At 60.0% G+C, this 15,210-nt stretch overlaps 1 protein-coding gene across 2 annotated transcripts in view; it reads left to right on the forward strand.

The window, feature by feature from the left end:
• KIF1A (kinesin family member 1A) overlaps window positions 1-15,210 on the forward strand; it is a gene marked incomplete at both ends in the record, with an annotated part of 34,224 nt that overhangs the window by 1,603 nt on the left and 17,411 nt on the right. The window contains 24 exons of one of the 2 annotated variants that reach the window (XM_082487420.1): window positions 2,430-2,506; window positions 2,607-2,786; window positions 3,307-3,372; window positions 3,565-3,743; window positions 4,099-4,210; window positions 4,586-4,663; window positions 4,978-5,043; window positions 5,312-5,329; window positions 5,934-6,009; window positions 6,124-6,202; window positions 6,482-6,624; window positions 7,002-7,028; window positions 8,349-8,557; window positions 9,064-9,143; window positions 9,492-9,567; window positions 11,818-11,897; window positions 12,181-12,287; window positions 12,866-12,949; window positions 13,075-13,255; window positions 13,338-13,410; window positions 13,968-14,061; window positions 14,199-14,347; window positions 14,507-14,685; window positions 14,775-14,912. In XM_082487420.1, coding sequence (XP_082343546.1) covers window positions 2,430-2,506; window positions 2,607-2,786; window positions 3,307-3,372; window positions 3,565-3,743; window positions 4,099-4,210; window positions 4,586-4,663; window positions 4,978-5,043; window positions 5,312-5,329; window positions 5,934-6,009; window positions 6,124-6,202; window positions 6,482-6,624; window positions 7,002-7,028; window positions 8,349-8,557; window positions 9,064-9,143; window positions 9,492-9,567; window positions 11,818-11,897; window positions 12,181-12,287; window positions 12,866-12,949; window positions 13,075-13,255; window positions 13,338-13,410; window positions 13,968-14,061; window positions 14,199-14,347; window positions 14,507-14,685; window positions 14,775-14,912 — 2,551 coding nt within the window. The remainder of the gene's footprint in view (window positions 1-2,429; window positions 2,507-2,606; window positions 2,787-3,306; window positions 3,373-3,564; window positions 3,744-4,098; window positions 4,211-4,585; window positions 4,664-4,977; window positions 5,044-5,311; window positions 5,330-5,933; window positions 6,010-6,123; window positions 6,203-6,481; window positions 6,625-7,001; window positions 7,029-8,348; window positions 8,558-9,063; window positions 9,144-9,491; window positions 9,568-11,817; window positions 11,898-12,180; window positions 12,288-12,865; window positions 12,950-13,074; window positions 13,256-13,337; window positions 13,411-13,967; window positions 14,062-14,198; window positions 14,348-14,506; window positions 14,686-14,774; window positions 14,913-15,210) is intronic. The other variant, XM_082487421.1, reaches the window with a different exon arrangement.

The raw sequence follows: 15,210 nt of genomic DNA on the forward strand, positions 1-15,210 counted from the left end.
GTGTTTGGGGGGATGAGAGCAAGTTTCCCCCATCCTGGGATTATTTCCAGAGACTCCTGCATGTACCGGGGGGGGATGTGTGTGTGCTTGTTCTGCCTAATGCATTAAGCCCTGGGGGGGATGGGGCAGCGGGGGCCGGGGTGGAAAGGGGTCAGCCCTTCTCTGTCATCCTCCCCCCCCCCCGTGCGCCCCTCCCTCCACCAACTCACAGCCCTCATCCCCTTGGCTCGCTGCGTGGCGGCCGCCCCCTGCCCACCAACACTGACGCTTTGTTCCCGCAGTGTGTCCCCCCCCCTCTCTCCGCGGGGACCAGCCCGGCCACCAACACCCCCGGCCCCTCTCCTGGCAGCTCCCACCAGGACGGCGAGGAAGGGACCCCGGCTTTCATCCCGTGGGGCCATTAATATTCTCTGGCCGGAGCCGTGCTTCCGCAGGCTTTAAAATACGGCGATTATTTTCTCTTCTGTGGGTCTCGGGTTTTATCCTGCTCAGTGCTTGCCCACTCGCTACCTCCGCCGCGCCGCTGGCTCTTCAGGGCAAAGATGAGGGTCATCTCCAGATGTTTTCCTCCTCCCCCTCGCCTTTTTTTAATCGCCTTTGGCCAGAGCACCAATCTTTTGCAGCAGCTTTGCAAAAGCCCTGGGATGCCTGGTCTCAGGAGAGGGAAAAACCCACCGGTGGCATCCAGCCATGCAGAGGGAGGGGGGGGGGGGGGGCAAATAAACGGGAATTAAAGGGGCATGGGGAGAGTGTTTCAGCTTGGGTGCTCTTGGTGTGCTCCCTTCTGCCCCGTGTCCTGGTCTCCAGCTTGCCGGGACAGCTGGGTGGCTGCAGCTGGGATGCCCGGAGCTGCTCGGCGCCGTCCCCGGCTGCTCCTCCGCCCCGTGCCCAGTGTGGGCTGGCACTGAGATGCAGAACAGCCGCCCTGTGCAGCCCCATCCTGCCCACTAGTCCTTTTGCCCCCATTGGACTCATATTTTTTTTGGGGGGGGGGGGGGACGACGATGCTCCCATTCGCTTTGGCAAGGGTTACCTCTGCAGGGCAGAGACAGACCGGAGCCAGGGGTCCGGCTGGCACGGTGGAGCTGCCAGGTGAACCCCAGGAGCCATCTGAGATGCTCCACCGGGCTTCTTGCGTGGCCTCCACACCCGCTTCTTTTCGCAATGGCCACTCGCGTGCCCTTGGTACGCCAGCCAGGCACTGGCAGGGCTCCTGCCCACGGCAAGGGGCATCCGAGCAGCATCGTGCTGCCGTTTTGCGGTCAGGGCTGGATCCTGACCCCCTCCTTCCCACCCTCCACCTGCCCGCCTTGCGGCAGGGCGAGGGTGGTCCTCCGTCCCGCCTGCGGGTAGAGACGGACGGGTCTGAGGCCAGAAGTGGCGGATCCCTCCTGGGGGAAGAATCTGTCCTGGCAATGGAGGAGGAATTTGGAGCAGAAAGCATCCGTCTCCCTAACGCCGCACACCGTGGCATCTGACCCCGTGGGGAGCGGGCTGCGCCATGCCTGGGGCTGCTTGGGAAGGTCCCAGCTTGAATCCCAAGCGGGTGCGAGCCCTGGCTGAGCGCCAGCCCCGGGGCAGGGCAGGTTGGGGCTGCCATGGAGGCATCTTCGCCAGCCTTGGTGCTGTACAGCTTCCTTGTCCCCTGCGCCAGCCCACAAGGTCATTTCAATGTCACCTAACATGGCTGATGGCTGGATCTTGTGATTACCCCGCTGGTTTGGGTTTCTTCTGACGCATCTGTTGTTTCAGAAAAAAAAAAACATCATAAACGCTCTACGGGGGAAAAAAAAAAAAAAAAAAAAAAGCAGCAAGTGAGGAAGAGAAGTGATGCAGTCTCCAATTTCCATGGCAACGTCCTTTTCACTAGGGGATGGGAAAAAGCAGGCTCTTGTTTCCGCTGGCGGTGTAACACGAGGCATTAATCACCCTGCTGGGGCTGGGTACCCAAAAGAACGGGCAGGGGAGGAGAGGCAGGAGCTGGAGGGGGCCTGGGGCAGCCCTGATGGGACCACGGCCGCTCCCACCCTACAGCACCAACCCGTGGGGCTTTGGGCATGGCCCCCCCAGCTGTGGGGTGAAGGAAGGCTGTGATCCTCCCCTGCCGGTGCCAGGTTCCCACAGGCAGATGATGGAGAGGGAAGGATCCCAAGGGAAGGAGCCGTTTTCCCCACACCGTGCCCAGCAGGATGTTTGGACAACCCCGGCTCCCTGGGTTGGTGCAGGCTCTGCCGGCTGTGGCACCCACCTCCACTGCTGGGACTGTTGGGGTCTGGGGGCTCTGGACCCATGGGCAGAGCTGGAGGTTCTTGGTCCCGCTTTCCAGGACCGATTCGGATTGAACCCCATCGCCCTTCTGCCCTCACCAGTGGGATGCGGGTGGCGGGGGTACCATGGGTGGCCTCATGTTGCCATCTGTTTGCCTCTAGCTATCCTCAACCCGAAGCAGCCCAAAGAGACGCCAAAAAGCTTCAGCTTTGACTATTCCTACTGGTCCCACACCACGGTAAGCGGCAGGAGGCCTGAGCCCTCCTGGAGCACTGGGCTGGGGAGAGGCAGGAGGAAGCCCTTGCCAAATTTCTCCGTGTCCCCCCTCCTCTCTGCAGCCCGCAGACATCAACTATGCATCTCAGAAGCAAGTGTACCGGGACATCGGTGAGGAGATGTTGCAACACGCCTTTGAAGGCTATAACGTCTGCATCTTCGCCTATGGGCAGACAGGTGCTGGAAAATCCTACACCATGATGGGGAAACAGGAAAAGGACCAGCAAGGCATCATCCCGCAGGTACTGCCTGCTGAAAAGCTGCCCCTTCCCCTGGTCCCAGCGCGATGCCGAGCCCGGAAGGAAGAGGGGAGGAAGGCGGGAGCGGGGCCAGGCTTTGCCAAGGTCTATCGCAGCCCTGCCGCAGCAGAGAGCCGGCACGGCTCTGCCAGAGGGTGGGGGGGGACGACAAGGAGGGTCACGCTGGAGTCCTCTGAGACCGGATGAGTTACGCTCTGGCCACACGAGGCCGGTGTTTGTGAGCAGTGGTAGTCCAAGCACCAAGATGCCACCGGCTGTGCTTGCCGTAAGCTGCTGCGTTCTGGCCCAGCAGAGTGCTGAGGGGGGCTCTGGGGATGCTGAGCCCCCCATAGCAGGAGGCGGGGGGGGGGGGGGGGGGAGGTTCTGCCAGCTCTCCAGGAGTCACCCCAGCACTCGGGGGCTCTAGTTTTTAGGGTGAGAAGGTAGAAATCCCTGTGGCCTGGGCACCCTGGGCAGGAACATCCTGGTGGGGGGCTGAGCAGCCTGGTTCTTCTCTCCACAGCTGTGCGAGGACCTCTTCTCCCGCATCAACGAGACAACGAATGACAACATGTCCTACTCCGTGGAGGTAGGCACCTTGTTGCCTGCCTACTCTGGCTTCAGTCTCCCACCGGTCTCTGCAAGCCATGCCGCTGTGCAGACCCTTCTTTGGGTGGTCCCATCGCTGGGTGTGGGGTGGGGGGGAAGGACCTGATTCTGCCTATGTGCTGAGCATCCCCGTCCTGCCGGCTGCTAGCCCTGCCCATGCCCTCTGCTCTAGGTGAGCTACATGGAGATATACTGCGAGCGCGTGAGGGACCTCCTGAATCCCAAGAACAAGGGCAACCTGCGGGTGAGGGAGCATCCCCTTATGGGCCCGTACGTTGAGGACCTTTCCAAGCTGGCCGTGACCTCCTACAACGACATCCAGGACCTCATGGACTCTGGGAACAAGGCCCGGTGAGTTGGGGGATCAGGAGATGGTCAGGATTTGGAGAGCTTGCTGACATCTCCAGAAAGTCCTGCTTAACTTCTTTGCTTTGCCAGTCTGGCTGCTTTGGAGGTGGCAGTCTTCCCCTGTGTGAGTGGTGGGTACCCCCCACTTATTTTCGCCTTAACGCCTTCCTGCTCTCAGCATGCCCTGGCCCCAGCAGGGGAAAGCCTGGACTTTTGCGCGTCTCCTCCCAGAGTCCTCTCCTGTCCTCCAGACTTGCCTTCCCCTTATGTACCCTGTCCTGAAATGAGCCCTGGCCCCATCGCCACCCATTCCAGTGTCCGCTGCAGAGTGTCATACCTCCCTGTCCTCTCCCCTCAGCACGGTGGCTGCCACCAACATGAACGAGACAAGCAGCCGCTCCCACGCCGTGTTCAACATCATCTTCACGCAGAAGCGGCACGACGCCGAGACGGACATCACCACTGAGAAGGTGAGAGCAGAGCTGGGGGACTCGGGGAAACCTGCATGGACCCGGGAAGGGCTTTGCGTGCTATCGACAGCACTTGGGATGAGATGGTGCAGTCTGATGGAGAGTTGAAACAGGATGAAGATAGGTCCTAGGCATGATCTGGGGTCACTGTCCCTCGAGGGACTGGCCCCTGGACAGGATATTTGGCAGCTGGTGCCCTCCAGCCCTGCCTACAAGGATGCCCTGCTCCTGGCCAAACGCTGGCAAGGATGACCCTGCAGAACCCACCTCTGCCTTCAGAGCAGTGTCACCTTGCAAAAGGTCTTTGCTCCCTCCTGGGCTCTGTGCTGGGTTTGCTGTGGCTGCCGGGGCTGACAGCCTCATCTCTGCCTGCAGGTCAGCAAAATCAGCTTGGTGGACCTGGCAGGGAGTGAGCGAGCCGACTCCACTGGTGCAAAGGGCACAAGACTAAAGGTGAGAGCTGGCGCGAGGTCCCCTTCTGCCGGCAGGGACGCCGCGTCCTGCCCCCCCTTGTCCCCAGCTGTGACATCTTCTTTCCTTGCCCGCTCCCTTGCCCACTACGCTGCCAAAATCCTTGATGGGGTTTTGTTTGAAAGCTGCCCAGTGCCAGTTCCACGGAGGTCCAGGAGTCCCACCCAGCTGGGAGGTGCTGGTTACCCAGTAGGACCAGCTGCTCTTTGCCCACTCAGTACTGGGACATCCCCATCCTCCGGGTGCAGCGGGCTTTAGCACCGCTCTGAAATCTGGGGTTTTCCTCTCTCCACCAGGAAGGAGCAAACATCAACAAGTCCTTGACCACACTGGGGAAAGTCATCTCCGCCCTAGCCGAAATGGTGGGTAGCCAGAGCACAGATGACCTGTGGCACCACGGGGGAATGGGCTCAGCTCAGCAGGGATGGGCTCAGCTCCGAGGGCTTGGAGCATCCCGATTCTGAGGGATACATCCCAAGCTGTCCCCGGAGCTGGAATGAGCTGGGGCGGTGGGGCTGCTCTCTCCCCGGGGACCTGCACCCTCTGCTCTCTGCCTGGGGGACGGGGAGGTGTGGTGGGTGCTAAGGAGGGGAGCGGTTCACTTAAACAACCTCTTTGCTTTCTTTGCAGGATTCGGGGCCAAACAAGGTAGGTACTCTGGCCAGGCTGGGGAACAGGGGGTTGTTTTTTAGTACAGGTGGGTGGGAGTGGGTCGCAGGGTAGTTTGGGGGTGAGGCTCTGCCCAGACCCATGCCACGCTGTTCCTGGGGGCCCGCAGACCCTTCGGCATTCAAGCACAAATCCAGGCTGGGAGGAGAATGGATGGAGAGCAGCCTTGAGGAGAAGGTCTCGGGGATGTTGGTTGATGAGAGGCTCAACATGAGATGGCAATGTGCGCTGGTGGCCCAGAAAGCCTCCCGCAACCTGGGCTGCATCCCCCGCAGCGTGGCCAGCAGGGCGAGGGAGGGGATTCTGCCCCTCTGCTGCACTCTGGGGAGACCCCCCTGCAGTGCTGCCTCCAGCTCGGGGGGTCCCAACAGCAGAAGGACACGGAGCTGTTGGAGCGGGGCCAGAGGAGGCCACGGAGATGCTGGGAGGGCTGGAGCCCCTCTGCTGGGAGGACAGGCTGGGAGAGTTGGGGTTGGGCAGAGCCATTCTCCTGCGAGTCCCTGTGGTTGGGGACTGGCTGTCACCTTCTCTTTGAAGCAAGCAGCCAGCCTGACAGCCCTTCCCTCCGCTCTCCATCCCCCAGAACAAAAAGAAGAAGAAGACAGATTTCATCCCCTACCGGGACTCGGTGCTGACCTGGTTGCTGCGGGAGAACCTGGGTGAGGACGTGAGCGGGAGCTATGGGCTCGGCCATGGGCATGGCTGCTGAGGGGAGGGTGACGGCTGGCGCGGGGACCAGGGTCTCCCTGATGTGGGTGTATCTCTCCGGGTAGGGGGCAACTCCAGGACAGCCATGGTTGCTGCTCTCAGTCCTGCCGACATCAATTATGATGAGACCCTCAGCACCCTCAGGTAGGAAGTACCTTTGTCCCCCCACAGCAGGCAAGGGCAGGGGGGGCCTCTGAAACCCAGGCGCTGCCACGTGCTCTCCTCACCTCTGTGGCACCCCTGGTTGGGGAGGGTGCTTTGGAGGGACCGTGTAACCTCAGACATGAGGCCAAAGGATTGTCCCAGCGTTGGGATCCTCCAAAGGATCGCTTGCTGGAGGGTCTTGGTGTCACTGCTGCTTGCCCAGCAGCTGGGGGTTTGCCCCCTGCCCCGGCCGCTGCTCAGGGCTCTGCCCTTCCCTAGGTACGCCGACCGTGCCAAGCAGATCCGCTGCAATGCCGTCATCAATGAGGACCCCAACAATAAGCTCATCCGGGAGCTAAAGGACGAGGTGGCACGCCTGCGCGACCTTCTCTATGCCCAGGGCCTTGGGGACATCATTGACAGTAAGTACTGCCCGGTGGTCTCTGCAGGGTCGGTGTCCCCCGAGCTGCCCTGCACCCTGCCAGCTGTGGGGCAGCGTCACGCTGCCAAAATGTGGCCGGGACGCCTCCGGCGAACCCCTGCGCGTGCATTCGCAACCCCCCAGCCCGCTCCCGTCAGCGGGAGGAGCTGCTTTACACCCAGCAGACCTCCCCTTCTTCCCCTCCGCCTTCCCTCATCAGCATCCTGCGCTCGGCAGAGGTGCCGGGAAGATGTTCCCGGGGCTGCGCCCGCCTGTGGCCTCTCCTCCGTGGTGCTGTTGGAAATCCTACTGAGATGAACCCACTCTTGTTCTGTTCTCTGTCTTACCCCTGCTCCCTGCCCTCTCTCTCTCTCTTAGCCCATCCTGCTGCGGGAGGATCCAAATGTGTGTATTCCCCATCACTGGTACTCTCTGTTGCTTCACAGCTTTGGGGAGGTGTAGGCTGTGCCTGGGGGCACCTGGGCAGCATGGGGAAGGTCTCCCACAGCCGGCCCCAGCTGATGGAGAGGTGCTTGCCCGTAGGGAGCTGGCAAAGGGGACGTGGCAGAGTCGCAGTTAGCGCCTGGGCTCGGGGTAGCGCTCGGAGGGACCAGTGTCCTCCCCATCTGCCGTGTCAGGGGCCCGATCCCCACGGGGACTCCTTCCTCCATGCTGTCGCAATGTTTCCTGTCACTGCTGCTGCTGCTTCTGCTGGTGCTGGGGCTTGTGGGGACTGGAGCCTGGCACGGCGTTTGGGCGGGCTGGCGCGGTGCTCACCTGACACAGGGGTGTGTGGTGACGACCAGGAGGTTTTTGCCCGTGGATAAGCACTATCGCCCCATCCCGCTCTGGGCCAGGCAGTGCAGCCAGGCTGTGGCGAGCCTGCTGAGGAGATGGGGACCTGGCCCATCCCCTCCTGGCTCGGTTCCCCCTGACATGGGCTGACGGAGATGAGTGACTAACGCTGCACCCAACTGACCTGTGCCTTGCCCGCTTCCAGCACAGTGCGCCGAACCCCTGCGACATCTCGGTGCTGGAGGAGCATCTCTGATACCTGGGTCCCTTTGCCACGGGGTCCGGTGGCAGCTGATGTTGCCACCCTGCCCTCACTTTGCTCTCTGTCTGGCTGCCCAGCGGGCCAGCGGCGTGGGGTTTGCCAGCCAGGGCATCCCACGGCTCCTCCTGCCCCATCCCCCCAACCCCTCTGTAGGGTGGAGGGCTACCGCCTCCCCTCCCCTTCCCTTCTCATTCTCTGCCCTCAGATCCAGCTAATCTGGGGCAGCCGGGCAGGGAAAACCACCGCGGCTGTGTCGGTAGGGGAGGATGACAGAGGCAGCAGAACGCTCTTGGGGAGGACGGTTGATCCCAGACACGATGGCTGCAGCATCTGGTGTTGCTAAAAAGCATCCCTGGGAGCCCAGGAAGGCTCCAGGTCTATTCCTGTGGCTGCTTCCCAAAACAGCCGTGTGCTCCCGGGGGGCCGCCCGGGCTGGGGGAGAGATGCGCGTGCCCTTGCCCTGCTGCTGCCTGCGCCGCTGTGCTGTCTGTCGCCTGTGCCTTTTCCTTGTAATTCCTGGCTTTCTTCTCACTGCACCCGGCCACTCTTTTTTTTTGTTTGTTTGTTTGTTTTTCCCAACAGCTTTTCTTGTCTCTATCTTTCTCTTTCTCTCTCTTTTCCTGTCCGTGTGTCTTTCCCTGGCCCATCCCTCCTTCCCCCTCCCGTAGATGTGTCCGACTTTGAGAACAATAATGATGCTAGAGGGGCAGAGCTGAGTCACCGCCATGACAATCTCTCCACAGTGACCAACGCCATCGCTGGGATCAGCCCCTCTTCCTCCCTCTCGGCCTTATCCAGCCGCGCTGCCTCCGTCGCCAGCCTCCACGAGCGCATCATGTTTGCTCCGGGCAGCGAAGAGGCGATCGAAAGGCTCAAGGTAAGAGGCTAGTGCCTGGCAGGACAGAAGGCTCAGCTCAACACTCTCGCACTGAGGCTCGCAGGAAGGGGCTTGGTATTTTCTGGAAGCCCATTAAATGGGTGATGCTCATGGGAAGCAATGCTCGGGCGCGCTCTTGCAGAGCGGACAGACCCAGAGCTGCCCAGTGCTCCGGACTGCCGGATGGGAGAGGGTTTGGCATGGTTGGGTCTACCTGGTGCCGCCGTCCTCCCCACGGGGTGACTGCTGCCTTTGCCCTGTGGGACGGGCACTCCCAGCACAGCACGGCGCAGGAGCGGACTGGCAGCAAGGGGATGGAGAGGCTGGTCTTTGTGCCTTGCTCTTTGAAGAGGGGGATGATGGAAACACGTGGGTGAAATGCTGCCGCAGCTCTTTTAAACCAGCCTGAAACTGGGACCAGTGTCCCGCTGTGGCATGCCGGGCAGAGCGGGCAGGTCTGCTGCCCGTAGGACACGCTAACCCCCTGCTAACCCCATGCTTGCCAGGAAACGGAGAAGATCATTGCGGAGCTGAACGAGACATGGGAGGAGAAGCTGCGGAGGACAGAAGCAATCCGGATGGAGAGGTGGGTGGGCTGGGGTGGTGTGAGTTGGGGTGGGATGAGGTGGGGTGGCGTGGGGTTCTCCAGGCATCTCCCCTCCTCTGCCCTTTGCCTGTTCAGCTCCTGGGGGCAGCCAGGACATTTGACCATCAAACCGTACCCTGGCTGCCCCCCAGGCACCCCAGTGCCCACCATGTTAGCCTGCATGGACATGGTCTGCTCTGAGAAACCCTCCTGAGGCACGGAGAGGAGAGCTGTAGGGAAGCAAGCCCTACAGCTGTGATCTGTGGAGCAAACCTGTGTGCTCGGATCCCGTCCTGGGCTTGACTAGTATGGGGCTTTGACAGGTTCTTCTTTCCTTTGCTCTTTCAGGGAAGCCTTGCTGGCTGAAATGGGGGTGGCCATGAGGGAGGACGGAGGCACCTTGGGTGTTTTCTCTCCTAAAAAGGTAGGATCATCTTATTCTCTTCTTCCTGGCAAACGAAGGCTGGTTTGTACCCCCACAGCACCCTTCTGACCTGCCCTGTTGCTGCTGGCCAGCCCTAAATATTGCGCTAGCCTTTTCTTGGCTCTGAAAACTATGGGGGAAATTCCAGCGTCGACCCTGCTGGGTACAAACATTGGTTCAAACGCATGGCTAAACATCCCGCCCCCGTTGCCTGGATGCTGTCCCCATGCAGGTGGGGCTTCGCTGACGATCGCTGTGTTGGATTTCAGGGTCGGCTTATAAAAATCCATACTTTTGGGGTGTTTGAGATTGCTGGCCCTGAAACCGGCAAGTCCTCGCTGAGAAATGTGGGCGTGGCAATATTCCATACTCTTTATTGCTCGTAGCATCCTGGAAAGTATTTTTTAAGCAAAAACTGGCTGTGCCGCAGAGAGTTTGTGTGCCAGCGAACCCTGCCAAGCACCATTTACAGCACACTGCTGCCCCTTGCTCATCTGTGTGACCATGGCAGTAGTGACGACGTCCAGTTTACAGCCCCAACCCCGTGAAGCCCGCAGAGCAACGCGGGCTGCTGAGGTGCAGGCATGTGCCGGTAGGACCAGGGTATGCTTGCTTGGCTGTCCCTCTGCACCAAAGGATGGTCTGAGACCTGCCCCGGTAGCTGATGCTGGTTGGCTGGGCTAAACATCTTAGCAGATGCGTGTGTCCCCAGCTCAGGTGGTGACACTTGGTGATGAAGGCTTCGGGACCTTCCCCTTGGATGCCTTGGTGGCTCTTAAGACGAGTTCCTACACCGTTGTCTTTGTTTCTCATTCTTGTCTCAGCTGCTGCATGTTAGGACCCCAGACCTTTGCGTAGAAAGCGTGGGGGTTTATTCCCCGAAGCAGGTTGGTCTTGGAGGTGGGGCGTGGTGTGGTGCCTCCTTGCTCTTCATCTGTCTGGAGAGTGGAAACTCCTCTTACTTCTCCAGTGGCTGGCGAGGAAAGTTAGTGTTGATAGTGTGCAAAACCCCATTTCGTTAAGGGCAAAGCAGGGCAGGACTTTGTTGTCTTGCCGTATGCCACTGCTGGGTGGTTATGTCTCCAAGGTGCTCAGTGGATTTGTAGAGCATCTGCCTTCTACTAGCCAGCCTTGCAAATCTGGAGAAAAACCGCAAACTGAAGGAGTCTCAGACCCCAGGGCTACGTGACTGGCTAGAGGGGCCTGAGGTTAAATGTTACAGCTGACTTATTCCTGCCAGCCAGCGTGGAGAGGAGCCTCTGTTCCCCTTGACCTCCAGCTCTCCTGCACTGTTGGGAGTGAGTCTCTCCTATCAGCCAGGGCTTGTAGCACTGTTGTGATGGGGAAACCTCTGCATGCCGAGTGTCATCGGGCTGATAAGACATTTATTATGGTCTCTATTCTTATTTCTGGGAAACTCAGAACTTCATCTACTGACAGATACTCCTGGGACTTTGCCTGTTGCCTGAAGGTGCAATCACAGCAGCTTGTGATGGGGTGAGATAAGATAGCTGCAGCTGGAGAAGTCTGTGCCGGGGTGGGGAGGGGGAGAAACTTCCCTCTCATCAAGAACAAAGTTGTTTGTGACCCAGGGGAAGAAAGTGATGGGAGGGAACTGTTAGGAAGGAGAAGTGAAATTTGGCCTGGAGATACGGCTTCAGGTTCAGCTCTCCGCTACTTTTTGTTGAACCTCTGGTTTGGGACCTGCTCTTCTAGGTGCTTCATCTGTCCTCGTACCGTCAATGGAGGAAAATGGGCACTTTTAGTTCCTCTCATCCTAAACCAGCTGCTGCATGGGACGTGTCTCTGCCTCAGCTACATTGTCTGCAGCGGAGCTGGGGGCTATGGTGAGGCGGAGGGCCCACGGACATGCAGCACAGGCGAGCAGGGTCTGGCCCCAGGAGACGTTAAGCCACATCAGGGACTCCCCATGGGAAGTGTTGGGCCTGTTTGGCACACGAATTTTCAAAGGCAGCCGGGGAAATGGTGCCCAGGTCTCAGCTCTTTGAGGAGGTAAGCAAGGAGGCATGTGGAGGCAGGTCATCCTCATCCCGGCTGCTGGGTTCTCCGCAGTATCCTTGAAAAGTACCTGCCTGGGCATGTTGTCCTGGAGCTAGGGAGGGCAGGAGAGCACATCCACGTGCAGGGGGCAGCCTGAGGTGCTGCTGAGTTCCCACCTCCGTCAGGAACATCCCTCAGCACCCGCGTAGATGGGGCGCACCGGGGTGACTCTTTGTTTGTCTCTCCCAGACGCCCCACTTGGTCAACCTGAATGAGGACCCGCTCATGTCCGAGTGTCTTCTCTACTACATCAAGGATGGGATAACGAGGTGAGGGCCAGGTCCCGTGGAGCGGTGGGAGCCTAGCCCATACCTCAGTGCCTGACTTGCCTGGGTGGGCAGCAGGGTGACGGCTGTCCCTGGGCTGGGCACTGTTCCCAGGGCGTCCCCAAAGTGCCATAGCCATGCGGGAAAAATGTATGTGCCTGGGAATCTTGTTAGGGATGTTGGTCCAGCACCAAGGGCTGCTCCTGCCAGCTCAAAGGATGGTTTTGGGGGGAGGCCCAGGGAGGGGCTGTTTTGAGGAAGGGTCAAGCTGGGTTTCCCCTAACAGGGTTGGCCGGGAAGATGCAGAGAAGAGGCAGGACATCGTTCTTAGCGGGCACTTCATTAAGGAAGAGCATTGCCTTTTCCGCAGCGACACCAAAACCGGCGGTGAAGGTATTCCTTGTCTGGAGGGGCTCCACCCCCCCGGAGACCCAGTCCCTCTGCACGTCCCCAGCCGGCGGTCCTGCCCTTCTCAGGCTAGAGGTGCTCTCTTGCGTGGCTGTGGCCTCTCTGTGCTTGCAGAGCGAGCTATGGCCCTCAGCCTAGCTGGGAGGGAAGCTCATGTGAGGCCCGTGGAAGCTGCCACGACAAGGCAAGCCAGGGAGATTCATGTGGGAGGGAAGAGCAGACCATAGACGATTCCCCTGCCACCAGCAGGAATCTGGGGGTGAAAGGGCTTTGGGAGACGAGCCTGGAGATGCGTGCTGGAGGCTCTGATCTCCTCTCATGTCCGATCTCCAGCTGCTTTTAGTCCTTGGGACTGATTTGATTAACATGAGGTTGGCCGAGCCCTGTTGGTTGCCCAGGGTGTGGGTGCTGCCAGTGGGTACCCCGGTGCCCTCCCACCCCACAGCTGGGGCTGCTCTCCCTTTTCTGATGCTGCAGGGGCAGCAGAGCGGGAGATGCAGGATTTATCCCTCTGCTTCCACTTGACCTTCTCTCCCTCTCTCCCCCTCCCGCTGCCCCTGCAGTTATAGTCACCCTGGAGCCCTGTGAAGGTGCCGATACCTACGTGAATGGCAAAAAGGTGACGGAGCCCAGCATCCTGCGCTCAGGTGGGTCTCTGGAGCCAGCACGCCAGCGCTGCTCTGCCCCACCTCCCTCCATCCCGCAGGGGCCCTGCGGGTTGTCCCACATTAAACCCACGCCCTTTTCCCCCGCCTCGCCTGTGTCCCTGTAGGAAATCGTATCATCATGGGGAAGAGCCACGTCTTCCGCTTCAACCACCCTGAGCAGGCTCGGCAGGAGCGGGAGAGGACCCCGTGCGCCGAGACCCCTGCTGAGCCTGTGGACTGGGCTTTTGCCCAAAGAGAGCTGCTGGAGAAGCAGGGCATCGACATGAAGCAGGAGATGGAGCAGCGGTGAGGGCCCAGGGGCTGGGGTGATGGGGAGTTGGGTAGCCACCTCCAGGTTGGTCATCCTCTCCTTCCCTGTTCCTCCCAGGCTCCAGGAACTGGAGGACCAGTACCGGAGGGAGCGGGAGGAGGCAAACTACCTTCTTGAGCAGCAGAGGCTGGTAGGTGGCCAGGACCTTTTACAAGGGCATGTAGTGATAGGATGAGGGGTAACGGCTTCAAACTGGAAGAGGGGAGATTTAGATTAGATATTGGGAAGAAATTTTTCACTCTGAGGGTGAGGGTGGTGAGCCCCTGGCCCAGGTTGCCCAGAGAAGCTGTGGCTGCCCCATCCCTGGAGGTGTTCAAGGCCAGGTTGGACGGGGCTTGGAGCAACCTGGTCTGGTGGGAGGTGTCCCTGACCAGGGCAGGGGGGTTGGAATGAGATGATCTTTAAGGTCCCTTCCGACCTAAACCGTTCTGTGATTCTATGATTCTATGACCTGGCTCTTTCTCAGACTGCCTAGGCATGACTGAGTCCTGGTAGATTTTTGCATGGGGTGGCTCTCTGTGTCCTAAAAACAAGGGCAAACCTATTGTTCCTAGGGTTGTCCCCATAAACATGGATCCAAAGGAGGGAGGAGGCTGGGTTCCTGTGGTGAGGGAGAAGCGCTATATGGCAGCATGAAGGAAGGTCACACCTTGTGGGTTGCATCACCCCTCTCCTTGCTTCCTCCAGGACTATGAGAGCAAATTGGAGGCTTTGCAGAAGCAGATGGACTCTAGGTATTACCCTGAGGCAAATGAGGAAGAGGAAGAACCTGAAGATGAAGGTGAGGGCTGGGTGCCACCACAAGGTTTTGATGCTCTCTGCGGGAGCAAGAAGCATGGACTGCAGGTACCCTGGGCACCTCTATGCTGATATCCTCCCTCCTGGCAGTGGGGTGACTGTCCCTCCATGTCCCCACAGTGCAGTGGACAGAGCGCGAGTTTGAGCTGGCCCTCTGGGCCTTTAGGAAGTGGAAGTGGTATCAGTTCACCTCGCTCCGCGACCTGCTTTGGGGAAACGCCATCTTCCTCAAGGAAGCCAACGCCATCAGCGTGGAGCTGAAGAAGAAGGTGGGTGCCTGGGGCTCCTCTCTGGCTTGCTGTGGCACCCATGGCAGAGGCCACAAGCATGGGCAGCCAGGGAATTGCCCAGGAGGGGGTCACCGAAGGCACCACATGGAGCCCGCTGTCCTCCTAGGTGTCTCACTGTCCACCTCTACCCCTCTCCAGGTCCAGTTCCAGTTCGTGCTACTCACTGACACGCTGTACTCGCCTCTCCCTCCTGACCTGCTGCCTCCTGATGCTGCCAAGGACCGGGAGAAGCGGCCATTTCCCCGGACCATTGTGGCCGTAGAGGTGCAGGACCAGAAGAACGGGGCGACGCATTACTGGACCTTGGAGAAGCTGAGGTGGGCGAACGATGCCCATGCTGGGAAGGGCTTGGCCGACCTCAGCCCGGTTTCTCACTGCTGCCCGCTGCGGTCCCCTCTGCCTGCAGGCAACGCCTGGACCTGATGCGTGAAATGTATGACCGTGCAGCAGAAGTGCCTTCTAGTGTCATCGAGGACTGCGACAACGTGGTGACTGGCGGAGATCCTTTCTACGACCGCTTCCCCTGGTTCAGGCTGGTCGGCAGGTGAGCTCTTCGGCTCCTTCTAAGCGCGGCTGGGACCCGCAGGCAGCCCGGCAGGAGGGAGCGCCGCCGGCTCTGCTGCGCGCAGGGTGTTCGTCTCCCCGGGGCTGCACCACGGGAGGATGTGTTGTTCCCCCGGTGCCGCACAGGGCCCATCTCGCCTGTGATGGCTGTCCTTGGCACTGGTTGCTGGGACCCCGAGGGACCTGCGTGCCGCTGGCAACACTCCCGCTGCCTGCCGTAACACAGCGCTGTGAGGCATGGGCTCTTGGCTTGCCGCTGGTGGGAGGCAGGGGGCCGC

The sequence above is a fragment of the Vanellus vanellus genome (assembly GCF_965231255.1).
Source record: "Vanellus vanellus genome assembly, chromosome: 8".
Lineage (NCBI taxonomy): Eukaryota > Metazoa > Chordata > Aves > Charadriiformes > Charadriidae > Vanellus > Vanellus vanellus.